General features: G+C 44.5%; 1 protein-coding gene across 1 annotated transcript in view; it reads left to right on the top strand.

The window, feature by feature from the left end:
* LOC137430000 (scavenger receptor cysteine-rich domain-containing protein DMBT1-like) overlaps positions 1–18,086 on the top strand; it is a 134,862-nt gene that overhangs the window by 106,133 nt on the left and 10,643 nt on the right. The window contains exon 18 of the mRNA XM_078781051.1: positions 10,571–10,882. Coding sequence (XP_078637177.1) covers positions 10,571–10,882 — 312 coding nt within the window. The remainder of the gene's footprint in view (positions 1–10,570; positions 10,883–18,086) is intronic.

Genomic DNA, 18,086 nt, shown 5'->3' with positions numbered 1-18,086 from the left:
AAAGGCGATGCCAAACACTACGGAGGCCTTTTCTCGTCAGAATTGTCAGATTTTGAATCGCGAAACACCGCAATGCTGGGGAAAGCCCTCTGATGACGATAATGGCTTCCCCATGGTCAACGCAGACTCCGGCCACGACCGCAAAACTGCTGCTGGTGTAGGATCCACCCGCGAGGCTGGTCCGACCCATTCGGGGGGCTCAGTCCCGCTCCCAGCAGCCTCGTCTGGCCTGGCTCAAGCCCTTATTCCCCTCATGGTTGAAGGCCATTGTGTTCGGGCCTTGGTGGATACAGGATCTACGGATAGTTTTATCGACCAGCGACTTGTGCTCAGGCATGGATGGCGGATCTGGCGGTCTACGAGACGGATCTTCATGGCTTCCCAGGGGCTTCGGCTCAGCACAAAAGGGGAATGCCGATTGAAACTCGTGCTAAAGGGACGGGTTTTCCCTGATGTACACCTTATGGTTTTACCCACATTATGTGCTGATATTCTGTTAGGACACGATTTTCTTAAGCTGCATGGACGTCTGGTAATGGAGTTTGGTGGGCCTGACACTCTTGTTGTGGGGGCAGACGACGTGCTAGCGGTGTGCGCCCTAGCGCAAATGGACGTCCAGCCGCTGTCGCTGTTCCCCAATCTAACCTCCGACTGCACCCCTGTCGCGGTAAAATCACGACGCTACTCTCGCGCTGACATGCAATTCATCGCGGACGAAACGGCTCAGCTCTTGAAAGACGGCATCATAGAACCTAGTAGGTCGCCGTGGCGCGCCCAGGTCTTGGTGGTGCGCAGCGAGGCCCATCGCCGACGCATGGTAATCGACTATTCCCAAACGATTAACCGCTTTACACAGCTGGATGCCTACCCCCTTCCGGGGATGGACGCGCTAGTGCAACAGGTGTCCCAGTATTCGGTCTATAGCACTCTCGATCTCCGTAGTGCGTACCACCAGATCCCTATCTCTAGGGCGGATCGTATCTATACCGCTTTCGAGTCGGGGCAGCGGTTGTACCAATTTACGCGATTGCCTTTTGGGGTAACGAACGGGGTCGCTTGTTTCCAGAGGGCCATGGATGACCTCGTTGCGCGGGAGCACTTAACCGATGTTTTCGTCTACCTCGATAATCTTACGGTTTGTGGATATGACCAGGGGCACCATGATGCTAATCTGAAGCGCTTCCTTGAGGTCGCGCAGCGGTATCACTTAACTATGAACGAGGCTAAGTGCCAATACTCCCTACGCACGATAGATCTTCTGGGGTACACCGTGACCCATGGCTCTGTCGCTCCGGATAAGGAGCGTCTGCGACCTTTGCTCGACATGGCCCCTCCCTGCGATCGGGCGTCCCTGAAGCGTGCCCTTGGGCTGTTCGCCCATTACTCCAAATGGGTGCAAAGTTTCTCCGCGAAACTTCGCCCCCTTGTGGCCTGTGACACCTTTCCCCTGAGTTCGGCCGCCTTGGCGGCCTTTGAAGGCCTTAAGACCGACATCGCCCGTGCCGCCGTGGCGACCATCGACGAGAGCGGCTCGTTCGTCCTCGAAAGTGACGCCTCGGATCAGGCCATCGCGGCGACCCTTTCCCAAGAGGGGCGTCCCGTGGCTTTCTTTTCACGGACTCTTACCACCGCTGAGCGGAGGCACTCGTCCGTTGAAAAGGAAGCGTATGCGATCGTCGAGTCTATTCGGCGATGGCGCCCGTACCTACTCGGGCGGAGCTTCCAAATCATCACGGACCAGCAAAGCGTTGCGTTCATGTACGACACCTTACACGCCCAGCGCATTAAAAACGAGAAAATCACTCGCTGGCGTATTGAACTCGCCGACTTCTGTTACACCATCAAATACCGCCCGGGGAAGGATAACCAGGCCGCCGATGCCTTATCACGACCGGCTACTTGTGCTGGTATCACCTCTTTGGAGGGCCTACGGGTGCTGCATGCCACTGTGGGCCATCCCGGCGTCACGCGTTTCGCTCATTTCGTGCGGAGTGGGAATCTCCCTTACTCGATTGACGATATCCGCCGTATCTGCCGCGACTGCGCTATCTGCGCGGAGATCAAACCGCGTTTCTATAACCCTCCCATGGGGACTCTGGTAAAGGCTACACGCCCGTGGGAACGCTTGGCGATGGATTTCAAGGGCCCATTGCCGGTGTCGAGCGGCTCTCGCTATCTGCTCACTATCGTTGATGAGTACTCGCGATTCCCCTTTGCTGATACGTGCGCGGACATGACTGCTGCCACGGTGATGCGATGCTTACAGAACTTGTTCTCAATGTTCGGTTACCCGGCCTATGTCCATACCGACCGGGGTGCGGTCTTCTTGTCTCAGGAGGTGCGCGGCTTTCTGCTCCAAAATAACATTGCGTCTAGTTACACAACGCCGTATAGACCCCAGGCTAATGGGCAGATCGAACGCTTCAACGGGATTATCTGGAGGGCCGTCATGCTCCACCTCCGGACCCTCGGCCGGGGCCTCGATAAATGGGCTTGGTCGCTACCTGCGGCGTTGAACTCGATCAGGGCTCTCCTGAGTACGGCAACAAACCAAACTCCCCACGAGCGACTTTTCCACCACCCCAGGAGCTCGGGGTGTATACGGTCTTTGCCCAGTTGGCTCGCTGGGCCCGGGCCGGCCTACCTTAAACGGGCGGTTCGCGCGAGCAAGTACGACCCCATAGTGGACAAAGTGCAGATTCTACAGGCTAATCCTGAGCATGCTCGTGTGATGACGACTGATGGCCGTGAGACGACTGTCTCCGTTCGTCATCTTGCCCCTTGCGGGGTCGACGACCTCAGTAGGGAATCGGACGAACCGATCGAACCCATCTATGAGACTATGGCCTCTCCCGACGCTCCCATCGCCGAAAGTCCACCGACCCTTCCCCCATCGAGACTACCCGGGCCCTACGACTTGGAGTTACCCCCTTCGTCACCCGACCCAGTTGGCTCCTCGGACGCCGGGGACACTGGGATACGTGATGCCGTACCCGGGGAACTTCGGACACGTGCTGGCAGAGAAATTCGCCGCCCGGCCCGTTACGGTTGGGGCGACTGATATTTCGCACCCTCTTCGTGCTGACGCTCACTCGCTTTTCGCTACGCGGCCGTATCATTCTGACAGGGGGAGAATGTAGTGAAATCGTATCGTATTCGTACTGAACCCGGGGTGATGCTCGCTGCTCGTTGACACCGCTAGGGGCGTGACTATAAGACCCGCTGCTGCGAACGGTGCTCCGAGACATCTCCCTGTGACATGTTACATCGGTAGCCTCGCTAACGGTACGCCTATATAACATATCTAGCTTGCTTGCATTGAATGATATGAATGATCCCATGAGACGTCGCAACGTATACTCATTGTGTATTTCTACTTTCCAGGAATGATGTGATGATCTAAATGCAATTAAACCAACAATTGGACTAAAGTTGTGTGGACCTGATTGGTTTTTCCACAACAGTCGCGTTAGCAGCAAATATCGTGCATACACCGGGCTCTTTTCCTTTATGTACAGCCGTTTGAGCTCCGCGATCGAGAGGTCGTACGTCGCGAATTGAGCGATGGAATTGTACACCTTGTAGTCGATTTTTGAATGAAGCGTTGCTAGCTTCGCGGCAGCCGTCGGCTCGGTCTCAGGCTCCGCGAAATGATGCTCCAACGTTCTGAGCCAGTGCTTCAGTTGCAATCCACCATCCGGGGCTTGCGGGTCGGCGCAGAATATGGCAACCGCCAGCGTCTTGTTGCCCGCCATGTCGGAAGATCTAAAATGGAATTAAGTGTTGTGGAAAACCAATCAGGTCCACACAACTTAGTCCAACTGGTGGTTTAATTCCATTTTAGATCATGACATCATTCTGTAATACAGGAAATGCAACAGTAATAAGATGTGGCATCACATGGGTCCATTCATAACATTCAATGCAAGCAAGCTTAATATGCTATGCTGGCGTACCGTTAGCGAGTCTACCAGATGTAACGTGTCACAGGAGAAGTCTCGGAGCACCGTCCGCAGCAGCGGGTCTTATAGTCGCGCCCCTAGCGGTGTCAACGAGCAGCGAGCACCACCCCGGGTTCAGTACGAATACGATTTCACTACAACACCTCCACGAGTCTAGGGTCTACCTCCACGAGTCTACGATACACCTCTACGAGTCTACGATACACCTCCACAAGTCTACGATACACCTCCACGAGTCTAGGATCTACCTCCACGAGTCTAGGATCTACCTCCATGAGTCTAGAATGTACCTCCACGGGTCTAGGATCTACTTCCATGAGTCTAGGATCTACCTACACTGCTAATTATACCCCAAGTTATTGTGCAGGGTGGGACGAAACGAGCTCTGTTGTACAATGTCTGCATCGGTGGGTGATATTGGATATGCGTCCGCCTGCATTCGATGTCAACCCACTGTTTACGTTTGATCTCGATTAAAGGTCACATGACAGAGGTAAAACCTCAGATGTTTCAAACTCGAGTTATGATCTGCAAAAATATTTTGAAAGGGCACATGTCCTGTTACACCCAAAAATTTAATCTGTCCATCTTTACACAGCCGGCCATTGCGGTGTCAAATTTGGTTGTTGTTGTATCACTTCGGACAGTTCTCTCAAACAAGCCCGTGACACAAAGACAGCGGATCGATCTCCCAGAAGCGACCCAGAGATCCCCCACATCTAGGATGGTGTGACCCACCTTCACGAAGGCAGGGCCACGTCAGAGTTGGAGAAAGAGAGAAACAGGGACAAGAGGGAAAGGGACGGTCCATGGGGACCAATCGGCACTCTGACCCTAATAAAGCGCTGACCTGACGAATCCGGGCAGCAGGACAGAATGGGGAAGATTTTGCCCCCGTATTGCATTGGGGGGGAGGAGGGGGAAGGGTTCAACCACCATGAAGAAGCATCCGCGATATTTACTGTCAAGTTTGATTGAAATCCCTTCTCTCGTCCACAAGTTGTGGTAACCAAGATTTTAAATTAAAGATCACATGACCATGGTCCCTTTGACCTTTTCAACCCAAAATCGAACCAGTTCATCTTTGCATTACAGTTCATACCAATTTTGTTATCATAACAATTATTACAGTTCATACCAATCTGTATAAATTGCCTCTAAATGTATACCAATAAGCCAATCCCATAAGCGGTTATTCTGGAAACGAAAGTCTGGTACGGACCGACAACCGGACGGACAACCGTCCTGCGGAGGCATAAAAATGTGCACTGTATACTAATTTTAAAAAGAAAATACTCACGATCACCTTGCTGTTCTACCTGAGCTAAATAATTGCTGATTAATTCTACCTGAGATTTTTCAAGTATATTGCTTGATCTTGTGCGTTATTCTGTCTGTTTGTCTGTCTGTTTGTTTGTCTGTCTGTCTGTCTGTTTGTTTGTCTGTCTGTCGGTCTGTCAGTCAGGCGCCTACAGGTCACAATTTTCAACCGATCTTTACGAAATTTCACCAAATGGTAGAGTTGATCATAAGCAAGAAGCTTATTGTTTTTGGGATCAAAAGGTCAATAGGTCAACACAGGCCAAAGTTCACCAACTTTGTCCAATTTCTAAAATCCTCAATTTTCATCTGATTGCCTTGAAATTTTAAGAAGATTTGTTCTACTTGAGCCCGTGGACATTCAGAATTTTCGCATACATCGAAGCCTGTATCTTTGCGTATTGACACGACGGTGAATAAACTATCATGCGATTTACTTCAGGTGTGTGCCTTATTATTATCTATGGATTGATACTTATTGTATCAATGGATTATCATATATTCATCGGATTCATATCGCCGACCATAATACCAAGCTTCCCTACCTACTCTACATTCACTATGCTATCCCTTGTCATCATGCGGTCCCCATATGCATCTGGAGGCATTTTTAGTGTCGCCCCCTTCATCAGTTGTTTTCCAGACAACCACGAAACGTCGTCAATAAGTAGTATCCCTTCCATATGCCAAGCTTACCCATTTTCGAGAGGATATCTCTGATGGTTTCGAAAATATTTTGGGTTAATTTCGGAGAAATTCATTGAATTTTACAGTATCTGGAGTACGACAGTACGACAATTTCAGTACGACAAAAGTACATTTTTTACATTTCCGCTGTATGATGCGCGCGTAGGTAAGAGCCTTCAAAACTGACAGGGCCACAGAACCATGGGAGGTCTGTGCCTAGCATAAATTCCTAGGCTGAATTATATGTACTGACGGAGATACCATGCCGCAAAGTCGGCACCGGAGCTAAAAATCCTCCTTTTTGACTCGACATGACCTAGTTTGACGTGGTCGTTCACGGAAACTGGCAGGATTTCAGAGTTAAACTTTTAACACAAGGTCAGGCATGTTATATACAATAAAAAAATGCATAGAAATCGTAGTCCCACGAGTTCGGAACGAAACTCATTTTTTGGCACTATTTCAGGCCTCAGCTTGAGGCCTATCCCCAGGGCAAGCAAATTTGACACCAGCATAAATCACTGGAAAATTATCTGAAAATTAAAAAATCGTCTCCAAGTTCTCTAGCTAAACTCTGTCCACAATCACCAACTCTACCCTCCTTTTGCACTTTGCCCTAGGTCCCAGAACCGAGAGTCGAACGTGCAAAGTAAAACACTTCTTTACACATTTTCTAATGAAATCGCCCTATCAACTCCCAGGCGGATGAGCAATAATTTCATTGATGTGATGCCAAAGTACATGGTGGAGTTCTGTTCACCTGGTCGGCAGAGCTGTGATCCGATCTTCACCAACACCCAATCACCTCTTTGATCAGGATCAACCTGCGTGTAGCAAGCTCGCACAATTTTGTTAAATAAAATCCACAACTTTCCATCCATTGGTGCACTTTTCCCCAGTGCAAACTAACCACTCTCATCACTTCAAAAACAACAGTGCATAACCACTTTCCTTTATTTCCTGCCTTTACCATCAACTTTTAAAAACCTTTTCCCCTACCTTCTCAGCAAACTTTGCAAAGTCACTTGTCATTGACAAATAATCCATCTGATTCGACTTTCCTTTATCATCTTCGCACTTTCCCAAAACATTCTTCACACTTCCTCCCAAAACATGTCTTCAGACACAACCCACATGAGTTGTAAATACACTTTCCCCTTCCAGGCGCATCTGTCTAGCCATTCACAGATTGTCCACAAGATAATATCACCATATTTCACGCCTCACCTCCCTAGACCACCCAGTCGTCCCCTGAGAAATGCATCCCAATGTTAAAATCACCTCAGCTCTCGAGAGCTCAATTTTGGCCCATGCGCTCGCAACATGGACTTCATTTACACAAATCAGACAGGCAGACAGGGGTGAAACCAGGCAGGGGGTAGGGTGAAACCAGAAATAACCACAATTACCTTCTGCCAAGCAGGAGGCAAGAGCATTATCACTCCATCTGCCTTCTGCCCAAGTCCGGCCCAACCCTCTGAGTTTCAATTCACAGACAGACAGACAATCGAGGCCAGTCACAAGGCTCCAATTCCCATCCAAAGGACACTACTTCATTAGACTGGCACAGTCTCTTGGCCAGCTCGTTTACAAAACTAAATGCAAGCAACTAGTTTGCCAACAAAATCATTCGTCCCTCAAAGGCAAATTCTGCCACCCTCATGCAGACATCAGTACCTCACTTCCCAAGTTACCTTCTGGCATTGGGTGGCATCCCAATGCTCTTAAACAAACAAATTCAACAACATCAAACAGTGCATTAATTTCCCCAGAACTCATTCCCCTGCTCAGGAGCCACCATTCTGTTAAAATCATGAAAACATGTCCAATGGCAATCCACTCTGCTCAGGATTGCACAATACTGGATTCTAACCTCCATCCCAGCCACCGTTTCTCCAAAACAGCTCCAATGTTTTCTTCTTCCCTACACACAAGCCAGTCGAAGCCTGCAACTGTAAACAAAGATATTCCAGCACGCCATGACCTTCACAGCTCCCACCAAGCTAGCATTTCCAAAACAAACCATTTTGTCTCTTATTTTCCAGTCATGTAAACCAAAGTACACTTTTGACTGTACATATTCTTTAACCACGATTACATGAAACTTAACACTAGGACTGCTCCCTGGAGCAGTCATAACTCGCCTCCTTACCTCATCCAATAACAAACGAACCCCCAACCAATATCTTACTCAACCGATATCAAAAAACAATTATTTTTAAACCCTATGAGACGTCTTGCTTGCAGACAGACAAACAGGCGAAACCATATCCTTCACTCACATTTGGTGGGGATTAAACCCACAAACTCCCATAAAGGCAAACAATTAATATATTGTCAACATTCATTAATTGCCTCCAGCCTCCAGCCGGCTCGGATGCCCCGAAAACCTCTGCAAACGCTACACCCTTCATGGAGACCAAAGGAATCACCTCGGACTCTGTATCCACTGGTACACCGCGACCCAAAGGAATCACCTCGGACTCTGTATCCACTGGTACACCGCGACGCTCAATGCGTGAGAGAAAAGCACCCGACCGGTTGAATCTTTGAAGATGTTTTTTTTTTCACGTTGACACATGTTCTATTTTCACGTATTTTCATTATTCTCATAACCGTTTGCACACATATTTTCACATGTTTTGGAAATGTTGCTTTTGAAATGTCAATTCTGGAAATCTAGCACGTATTGCTCTTGGTAATTTTGGACTTAAAGGGGAGGATGTCATGTATGCAGTGCAAATGTTCACCGTTGTATACCTACACCGGGACCGGGTTGTATCCCTACGCCAGAGCTCGGATGGCGCTGCTGTGAATCGGGCCTTGATCGGCAGAGTGAATAAACGCGTACGACAATTGATCGCAGTTTGTTGAGATACTTTACAGAGTACTCTTGACTTTCTCACAAGTCGACCTCCTTCCCTCTCTTCGGCCTAAGCAAAATGTCTCGAACTGACTGCAACATTCTGCCGGACTCTGACGCACGAGCGCCCAGTTTTTCTCCCAAAACTGTCCACCTTGAAACGCTTCCCGCGCGCCGCGACCCGGTATTCAGGCTCTCAATGCCTGAATGCCCGCACAGGTGTCTCTACCCATGCTCCGCAATCCGTTAGCTCTACGGGGGGCACTTCTCCGGCCTTCCCCACTGATGGATGCTCCCCCCGACGATACCCTTAGTGTCGTCGGGTTAGGCCCAACAAAGGAGAGTATTCCGACTACCTCTCAGGTCGGCCTCCTTCCCCTTGTATCTAAACGGGGTGTTAGGGGCGCGCACCCGAGCAGTAACTCATGCAATACGTCCCCACCCAACACTCCCGCCGGACCTACACGTGTCCGAGTGTGGGCCGCGTCCAGCCACTTTCCAACGCTCGCGACACGTCGAGTGTCCAAACCGCTTGGCCTCCTGGTACACTCTCCCCCTGCTCAGGCCGAAGCAACTTTTACCTCCTATAAAAAACCTCTGCATATAGTTCGTTCCCCTTACCTCTTAGTTCTTGGATCTGTACCGGAGATCAAAGCCAAGACAGCCCCATTCACTCAGTGGTGGCAAAAGTCACTGATACTCCAAGAAAGATCTCACCTTTTAATGGGGCCCCTGGACCTTGCCGCCACCGAGTCAGAGAACCGTCCCTCCCCCCTCCGGACATGATCCCATCCTCGTCGCCAGCTGTGGGGGCAGCAATCAGCACCCCCGTTTCCCCTTCACCCCAGGAAGAAATCCAGGAGGCACTGGAACTGTTGTACAAGAGGTTTATTATAGAATGACTAATAACGTGCACGGAATATTTCAGTCTATGGGCCAAGGAGACAGTCCTCCTCTCACAAGAGACTGCCTCGATGTCATACACCGAAATCTTAGAGTTCTCACTGTCAAGCCGGTCATATACATAGTCCACACCATATTTCCCCCCCCCCCCTCCCCTCATCCCATACTGAGAAATCAAAGAGGTGGTCCAGACAGAAAGGAGCCTCGGGGGGGGGGGGGAGAGACAAGGCCACAGGGAGAAAATACCAACTCATTCCCCAGGGAGAAAAATTTACAATATACTGGCCTTGACAGAGATGAGGTCGGCAGGGAAGCAGAGTGACAATATAAAAACACGTCTGCTTCCCGCCTCGCCCGGACCTCCCAGAGGGAGATTGTCTGGCAGGGAATGGAAATGTCATTTAAGGTCTTAAACTGCCCTCCAGAGGATTGGGAGGGTATAGCGGGGGGAAATACTCATTATTCTGGCATATTTTATGATGGAAATATTTGAGTACCCCAAATCACTGCCACGACATATATATATATATATATATATATATATATATATATATATATATATATATATATATATATATATATATATATGTATGATAGAGTTGTGTAGAACACACATCGTCCTTCTTTGTGTCTGCGCTCAAAATATAAGATGTTTTCTGTTGTAAATCTGTAAAGAAAAGTTCACTCAGAAGAGTTTGGCACACGAATCACTTTATGTGGGTATTGTTGGAACGCAACCAAATCCTCACTAATTTAGGATTGATTTCCAGAGTATTGAAAGAAGTAACATGTGCCATATTTTCCTCCCCCCCCCCCCTCTGTTTACCTTTCTCAGCCACAACTTTGCATCTTGTTGGAGGTTCACACCACTGTGAAGGTCGGGTGGAAATTCTCTACAACGGAACTTGGGGCACCGTTTGTGATGATTTGTGGAGCTTCAACGATGCCCAGGTGGCGTGCCGTCAACTTGGCTGTGGAGCGGTCATTGCCTCCCCACATAGAGCACGGTTTGGGCAAGGAAATGGACCAATCTGGATGGACAACATGTTGTGCTCTGGCAATGAAACCAATCTCTCTCATTGTCAACATTCAGGCTGGGAAAATCACGATTGTCACCACAGCGAAGATGCCTCGGTTATTTGTCAAGGTTTGCATTTTACGTAAATTAATTTGTATATTGGGCTGACTGCCGGATAGCTCAAAGGTAGTAAACTTGCTTGGAGCTGTCTCGTGGAGGATTGGGTCCCATTCCAACTATAAACTGTAATCCTGGTGCTTCGTATTGAGGGGCATCATTGTTTAAACTCCATTCGGAGCTGGCAGTCTTGTCTGCAAGTATATCCCGTTTGCAGACATAAAATATAACTCATGCCTCATGAAAATGGTAGCCCACTGTTCCTCCCTTATCCATGGTGGTACAGCATTAGCACCATTGGCACTCTCAGAAATGATGTAAACTATCAAATCAATGCATTATATTCATGAGTAAATAAACTTGAGTATTTAAAAACATTTTGTGTGATGAACCTGACAAATGGCTCGCTGTGCAAACTACTGATAAAGTGAATATAGGAAGGCAGGACTTAAATGGGGACATTTGTTATCCCATTAACAATTAAAAATTGTAAGACCAATAAAAAGAAAAGATGATTACTCCCATTTCTTTATATTTATTGAGTTAAGAGTCGATGATTACGTTTCATGGAACTCTTTACCTTCCCATGTATTTCCAAACACTTACAACCTTCCCCTTCTCAAAATGTATATATTTTTTACGTCCTCAACAACTTTGACTACCGTATTGTACACCGCTCCTTTCCTATGCCATCTCCAGGCATTGCAAATCGTCATTGCTGGGCACCGAAGGGGGCTCGGCAGCGACGCACGCTGAAAGAGAGTACTCAGTTTTCACTCTGGTTGTTGTTTTCTTGCTTTCTTTCTTTCTTGTTTGTTTGTTTGTTTGTTTGTCCGGGCGATATCTCAGCCATCCTTTGAGCTAGGAAGCTGAATTTCGGCACAATAGTGAGCAAATCCTTTGTCAAAAACCGTATTTTTTGTTTTTTGATTAATCAATTAATTGATGAGTTATTTAATTATTAGCGATTAATTAAGTACTTATTTAATTAATTAAATTTCATTTCTCTTCTGACCATTAACTCAGGCACCTTTTGAGTTAGGAAGCTGATATTTGGACATGCCAATGACCAGGTGATTTGGCTGCAAAGGCTATTTTTGATTTATTAATTAATCAATTAATCGATTAATTATTTAATTATTTTATTAATGACAATTTTTTTTTTTTTTTTTAAGTTACAGATTCTGATGAAATGGTGGTGGGTTATGTGTTCTCTGACCGAATTGATTAATAATTAAAAAAATTTATGATTATTATTTATTTATTTTCATTATTAATTATTTATTTATCTTCTTTCTCATTTGGCCAATATCTCAGGCACCTTTTGAGCTCAGAAGCTAATATTTGGACATGAGTGACCAGGTGATGTGGCTATCAAGGATAGTTTTGATTTATTGATTAATCAATTAATCAATGTATCGATTAATTATTTAATTATTAGATTAGTTACTAAAAATAATTTTTTTCCCCCAGTTACAGATTCTGATGAAATGGTGGTGGTTTATGTGTTCTGTGACCGAATTGATTGATAATTTAATTTTTTAATGATTATTATTTATTTATTTTCATTATTAATCATTTATTTATTTTCTTTCTCATTTGGCCAATATCTCAGGCACCTTTTGGAGCTGGGAAGCTAATATTTGGACATGACAGTGATCAAGTGATGTGGCTATCAAGGATATTTTTGATTAATTGATTAATAATTTAATCGATTCATAATTATTTATTGATTAATCGATGAATTACTTATTGATTAATCAATTAATTATTTAATTTTTTATTAATGACTTATTTGATTAAATTTCTAAAAGATACATCTTCGGATGAAGCACGAGTGGTTTTGTTATGGTATTAGCCAATTGATTAAGAAAATATTTTGTGATAATCTTTTATTGATTTTAGTTATACAATTAATCAATCAATTAGTGTACACCTCTCCCTCCCAATGCAAACCTGGTGTTGGGCTAGCGGCTAGGGTGCCGGCTTAGGATCCTAGGATCCTGGGTTCGAATCCCGGTCAATCGCTGAATTAACGCCAGGGGGGTTGACTCAGCCTGTCATCCTTCCGAGGTCGGCAAATTGAGTACCAGTTCACTGGTAATTCCCTGCTTGTCGTTAAAGGCGGCAAAAAGGGTTGGCGTCAGGAAGGGCATCTGGCCGTAAAACATTGCTTCAAAAAGGGGACCGAAAAACAACAACAACCACAGTTCCCGAAAAAGGCCAACCCCCGCTTGCGGGGAAAAATGGCCTCTAAAGGTTTTTTTTTTTTTTTTTTTTTTTTTTCCTTCCTCCCAATGCAGCCTCTATGAGCTGCACTGCGGTATTGCCGGGCGCCTGAGGCGCCCCGGCAATGCCGCGCTGTAGGATATTTAATTATTTGGCATGGGGGCGGTGTACTTTGAATGTATGTGTACTTGTTTTCTCTTTCTTCACTTCTCTATCAACGCAGCTCTTTTTATTTAAGGCCTAGCCTCGATGAGGACTACATAGTCTGTGAATGGAGCCTTCAACATAAAAAAACTGGAAAGAGCAATCAGAGATTGGAGACCTTCACCAGGACGCGTTTTCAGTGTTTTTTTTAGGATTTTTTTTTTTTAATACAGGATCGAGGCTCGTGAAAGAGCTAACATTTATCACACAAAAAAATCAAACAGACACACAAAGTATATTATGAGGGGAGCGGTAGACAAGATGGGGGGAGAGAAGGGGAAGCACACAAACACAACATTTGAGAGCAGGGACATCAGTAGATCTGTAGGAGGGAGAGGGCTTGTGGGGAGGAGGCATGGGAAGGGGAAGGGGAGTGGGAGAAGTATAAAACACAAGGACACTGCAAGGACTTCCAGGAAAGAAGTTGGAATTTCAAAAAAGTGGATCTGGGGTGAAATTAGCGGGGGGAGAAAAGATCAAGGTTTTTGGATGGGGGAAGATCAGAGATTGTGGTGAACAGCTGTTTTAAAGACCTGGATGGAGGAGTGGGATTGAAGAGAGTGAGGGAGTTTGTTCCAGATGTGGGAGAAAAGAGGAGTGAAGGTGAGCAGAGAGTCTTGATTTTGGCAGTTTAACCATAAGAGGGTTGCAGGCAGATCTTGTGCGACCTGTAGGAATATTTGGGGGACAGAGCACAGACAGAGCTGGGGGAGCAAGGCCGGAGAGTAGTCGGTAGAAGACAGAAAGACCACCAACTTGCCTGCAGTGAGCAAGTGAAAGGCCCTCGGAGTTATAGTCAGGTTCACTATGTTAACAAATATAATTTCGTTCAAAATTTTGGTAGATTAGCAAAACTATACATTTTTGGAATATTCAGAGCATGAGGAATCCAAAAATTAAGGTTTACATTTGCGTAGACACCTTTGCGAAAATGACACTCAGGACAGTGATGAAGATAGTCAGGTTCACTATGTTAACAAATATAATTTCTTTCAAAGTTTTGGGATTAGCAAACCTGTACATTTTTGGAATCTTCAGAGCATGGAGAATCTGAAAATCAATGTTGGCATTTGCACAGACACCTGCATGGCCGCCATTTTGGATTTTGAAAATTGCTGCCATAAAATACATATTTTGCGTGATCTCGGCTTCTAGTCAACCTAGAGACTTAATTAAATATGCTAATCCTATGTTTTCTGGGTCAAGGAATCCAATAAAGGCCTCAAAATAATGCTCAGGATTATAGAAAAGCAACAAACAAAGGTACTTGAAAACCATTGTCTTTATATTTGTGATATAACTGTATTACATAATACATTATATTGCAAGTCCTTTGAAGTTATAGGTTGTTATAGGAAGTTATAGGTAGTATCAGATTGAACTATAAGTCCTATACACAGGATCTACGAGGTCTATACCGTTCAGGAATATGCTTTTACAGACCTTCATCACTGTCCTGAGTGTCATTTTCGCAAAGGTGTCTACGCAAATGTAAACATTAATTTTTGGATTCCTCATGCTCTGAATATTCCAAAAATGTATAGTTTTGCTAATCTACCATAATTTTGAACGAAAAAACATCGTGAACCTGACTATTAGCTTAATCGCGGGAGATTCCAATGATTCTGAAAGCTTTGGTTTCAACAGCGTGAAGCCGAGCTAGGTGTGAGGCAGGAGCACCGGTGTAGGAGGATAGAATCACTCCCCAGGATAAAATCACTCCAGAGTGATATTTTCCTAGGAAAAATTCACTCTAGTGGTTTTATCCTAGGGTGAAATCACTCCCCCTAGGATTTTAACACTCCCCCTTGCTGGATCAAATGACTCCCCAGGATTATAACACTCGCCCTATATATATTGTGATTTAAACAATATTTATTGCATGGTAATGACATACAACCATGACAAAGTTAATGAATATGAACATAAAATGATAAATGAATTGATAAACATGGCAAAATGATGTCCTTTGTCAACGTCTCTCCCTAAAAATAAAAATACAATGTTTTTCGCATCCCTGTATATAACTGGGTAAATCAAATAAAGAAGAGTATAAATTTAACATTCAAATAACTATATATTTTGATATTAGGGCATTCGCAGTAATATTACGATACATTTACGATGTTTTATACTGAAAGGATATTTTCATTTCAACATATAATATGTCATTTTAAGTTACGTTCTATAACTTCACTGCACTTTTAAGAAATATTAAATACGGGTTTTAAAATGTTACTCAAATGTTTGTATATTGGCAAAGGTGTGTTCACGTCTCGATAACCAGGAAACAAGCTCTTCTGAGCAGTTCCGAGAACTGGATATAGGCGCTATATAAATGTTGGTAATTATAATATTAAAAATATTTTTAAAATATTAAAATAGGCGAAGGTGATTCTGTCTCTGTCTGTCTGGGGTAGTGGCTTACTCCGTTTACAGAGTAGCTCCACCCATTCTTGGAGAGGCTTCATGTAAACAAATATCCACCATTTCATTAACTTGAATAGCTTTGAGGTCTGTTTAGTTAGGCCTGTGCTGTCTTTCTCTCTCACACAGGTTTATTTCAACTCTAATTCGATATATCATTTCATTTTTAACAGTCGCTAACATAGTTGTAGACTCGGTTGAAGAGAATCCCATGAAAGTTTCCATTTATAGAACGAAATGATTTCTCAAAGGCCTGTAAAATAAAGCTCATTCATTGAGTCACCCTCACGATTTTATTTTGAATTCACCATCTGATATAATTTTTATCGATGGTTTTAGACTCGGTGTCAGAAATAATTGAGAACATTCACGCACACATGGAAAATTGCCGATATATATATATTAAAAATCGCGGCACGGTCAGTCATACACCGCCTAAAATAACAGACGGGAAAATGGCGAGATATACTAAAATTTTGTGGCGGACTTTTCCATTTGATGACAATCGTCACGATGAAATATTTAATTTATACGTCGTCACAATAATGTGGAGAGAGGGGCGCAGCTTCGTTCACGTATCGCCATAGACGGGAAATTGCCGACAGATATTTCTTCGTTATTATTTAATTCATCATTATTATACGGAAGTAAAGGTAATCCTGCTTAAACTGGCATTCATTCCAGCGAGGGGTTGGAGAGGAGCGAGGGGTTGGAGAGGAGCGAGGGGTTGGAGAGGAGCGAGGGGTTGGAGAGGAGTGAGGGGTTGGAGAGGAGCGAGGGGTTGGAGAGGTGCGGGGGTTGGAGAGGAGCGGGGGTTGGAGAGGAGCTAGGGGTTGGAGAGGAGCTAGGGGTTGGAGAGGAGCTCGGGGTTGGAGAGGAGCGAGGGGTTGGAGAGGAGCGGGGGGTTGGAGAGGAGCGAGGGCTTGGAGAGGTGCTAGGGGTTGGAGAGGAGCGAGGGGTTTGAGAGGAGCGAGGGGTTTGAGAGGAGCGAGGGGTTGGAGAGGAGCGTGGGGTTGGAGAGGATAAAATTGTGAGGGTGACTCAATGAATGGGCTTTATTTTACAGGCCTTTGAGAAATCATTTCGTTCTATAAATGGAAACTTTCATGGGATTCTCTTCAACCGAGTCTAAAACTACGTTAGCGACTGTTAAAAATGAAATGATATATAGAATTAGAGTTGAAATAAACCTGTGTGAGAGAGAAAGACAGCACGGGCCTAACTAAATAGGCCTCAAAGCTATTCAAGTCAATAAAATGGTGGATATTTGTTGACATGAAGCCTCTCCAAGAATGAGTGGAGCTACTCTGTAAACGGAGTAAGCCACACCCCCGGACAGACAGACAGACAGACAGACAGACAGACAGACAGACAGAATCACCTTCGCCTATTATAATATAGATAGTATAATAATATTCACATATTTCACAAAATAAAGTAACAAACAAAAAATAAAAACAAACAAGTACATATACATTCAAATTACACCGCCCCCATGCCAATTAATTAAATATCCTACAGCGCGGCATTGCCGGGGCGCCTCCGGCGCCCGGCAATACCGCAGTGCAGCTCATGGAGGCTGCATTGGGAGGGAGAGGCGTACACTAATTGATTGATTAATTGTATAATTAAAATCAACAAAAGATTATCACAAAATATTTTCTTAATCAATTGGCTAATAGCATAACTAAACCACTGGTGCTTCATCCGAAGATGTATCTTTTAGAAAATAAGTAATTAATAAAAAATTAGATAATTAATTGATTAATCAACAAATAATTAATCGATTAATCAATAGATAATTAATCGATTAATGATTAATCAATAAATCAAAAATAAACCACCACCATTTCATCAGAATCTGTAACTGAATTTTTTTTTTTTAAAGTAATTAATCGAATAATTAAATAATCGATTAATTGATCAATCAATAAATCAAAAATATCCTTGATAGCCACATCACTTGGTCACTCATGTCCAAATATTAGCTTCCGAGCTCAAAAGGTGCCTGAGATATTGGCCAAATGAGAAAGAAAATAAATAAATGATTAATAATGAAAATAAATAAATAATAATCATTAAAAAATTAAATTATTAATCAATTCGGTCATAGAACACATAAACCACCACCATTTCATCAGAATCTGTAACTTTAAAAAAACAAAAGTCATTAATTGAATAATTAAATAATTAATCGATTAATTGATTAATTGATTAATTAATAAATCAAAAACAGCCTTTGCAGCCAAATCCCCTGGTCATTGGCCTGTCCAAATATCAGCTTCCTAACTCAAAAGGTGCCTGAGTTAATGGTCAGAAGAGAAAGGAAATTTGATTAATTAAATAAGTACTTAAT

This window comes from Myxine glutinosa, chromosome 6 (assembly GCF_964187855.1).
Source record: "Myxine glutinosa chromosome 6, kmMyxGlut1.1, whole genome shotgun sequence".
In the NCBI taxonomy this organism is placed as follows: domain Eukaryota; kingdom Metazoa; phylum Chordata; class Myxini; order Myxiniformes; family Myxinidae; genus Myxine; species Myxine glutinosa.
The sequence above is the reverse complement of the archived record's forward strand: the minus strand, read 5'-3'. Positions and strand labels throughout refer to the sequence as shown.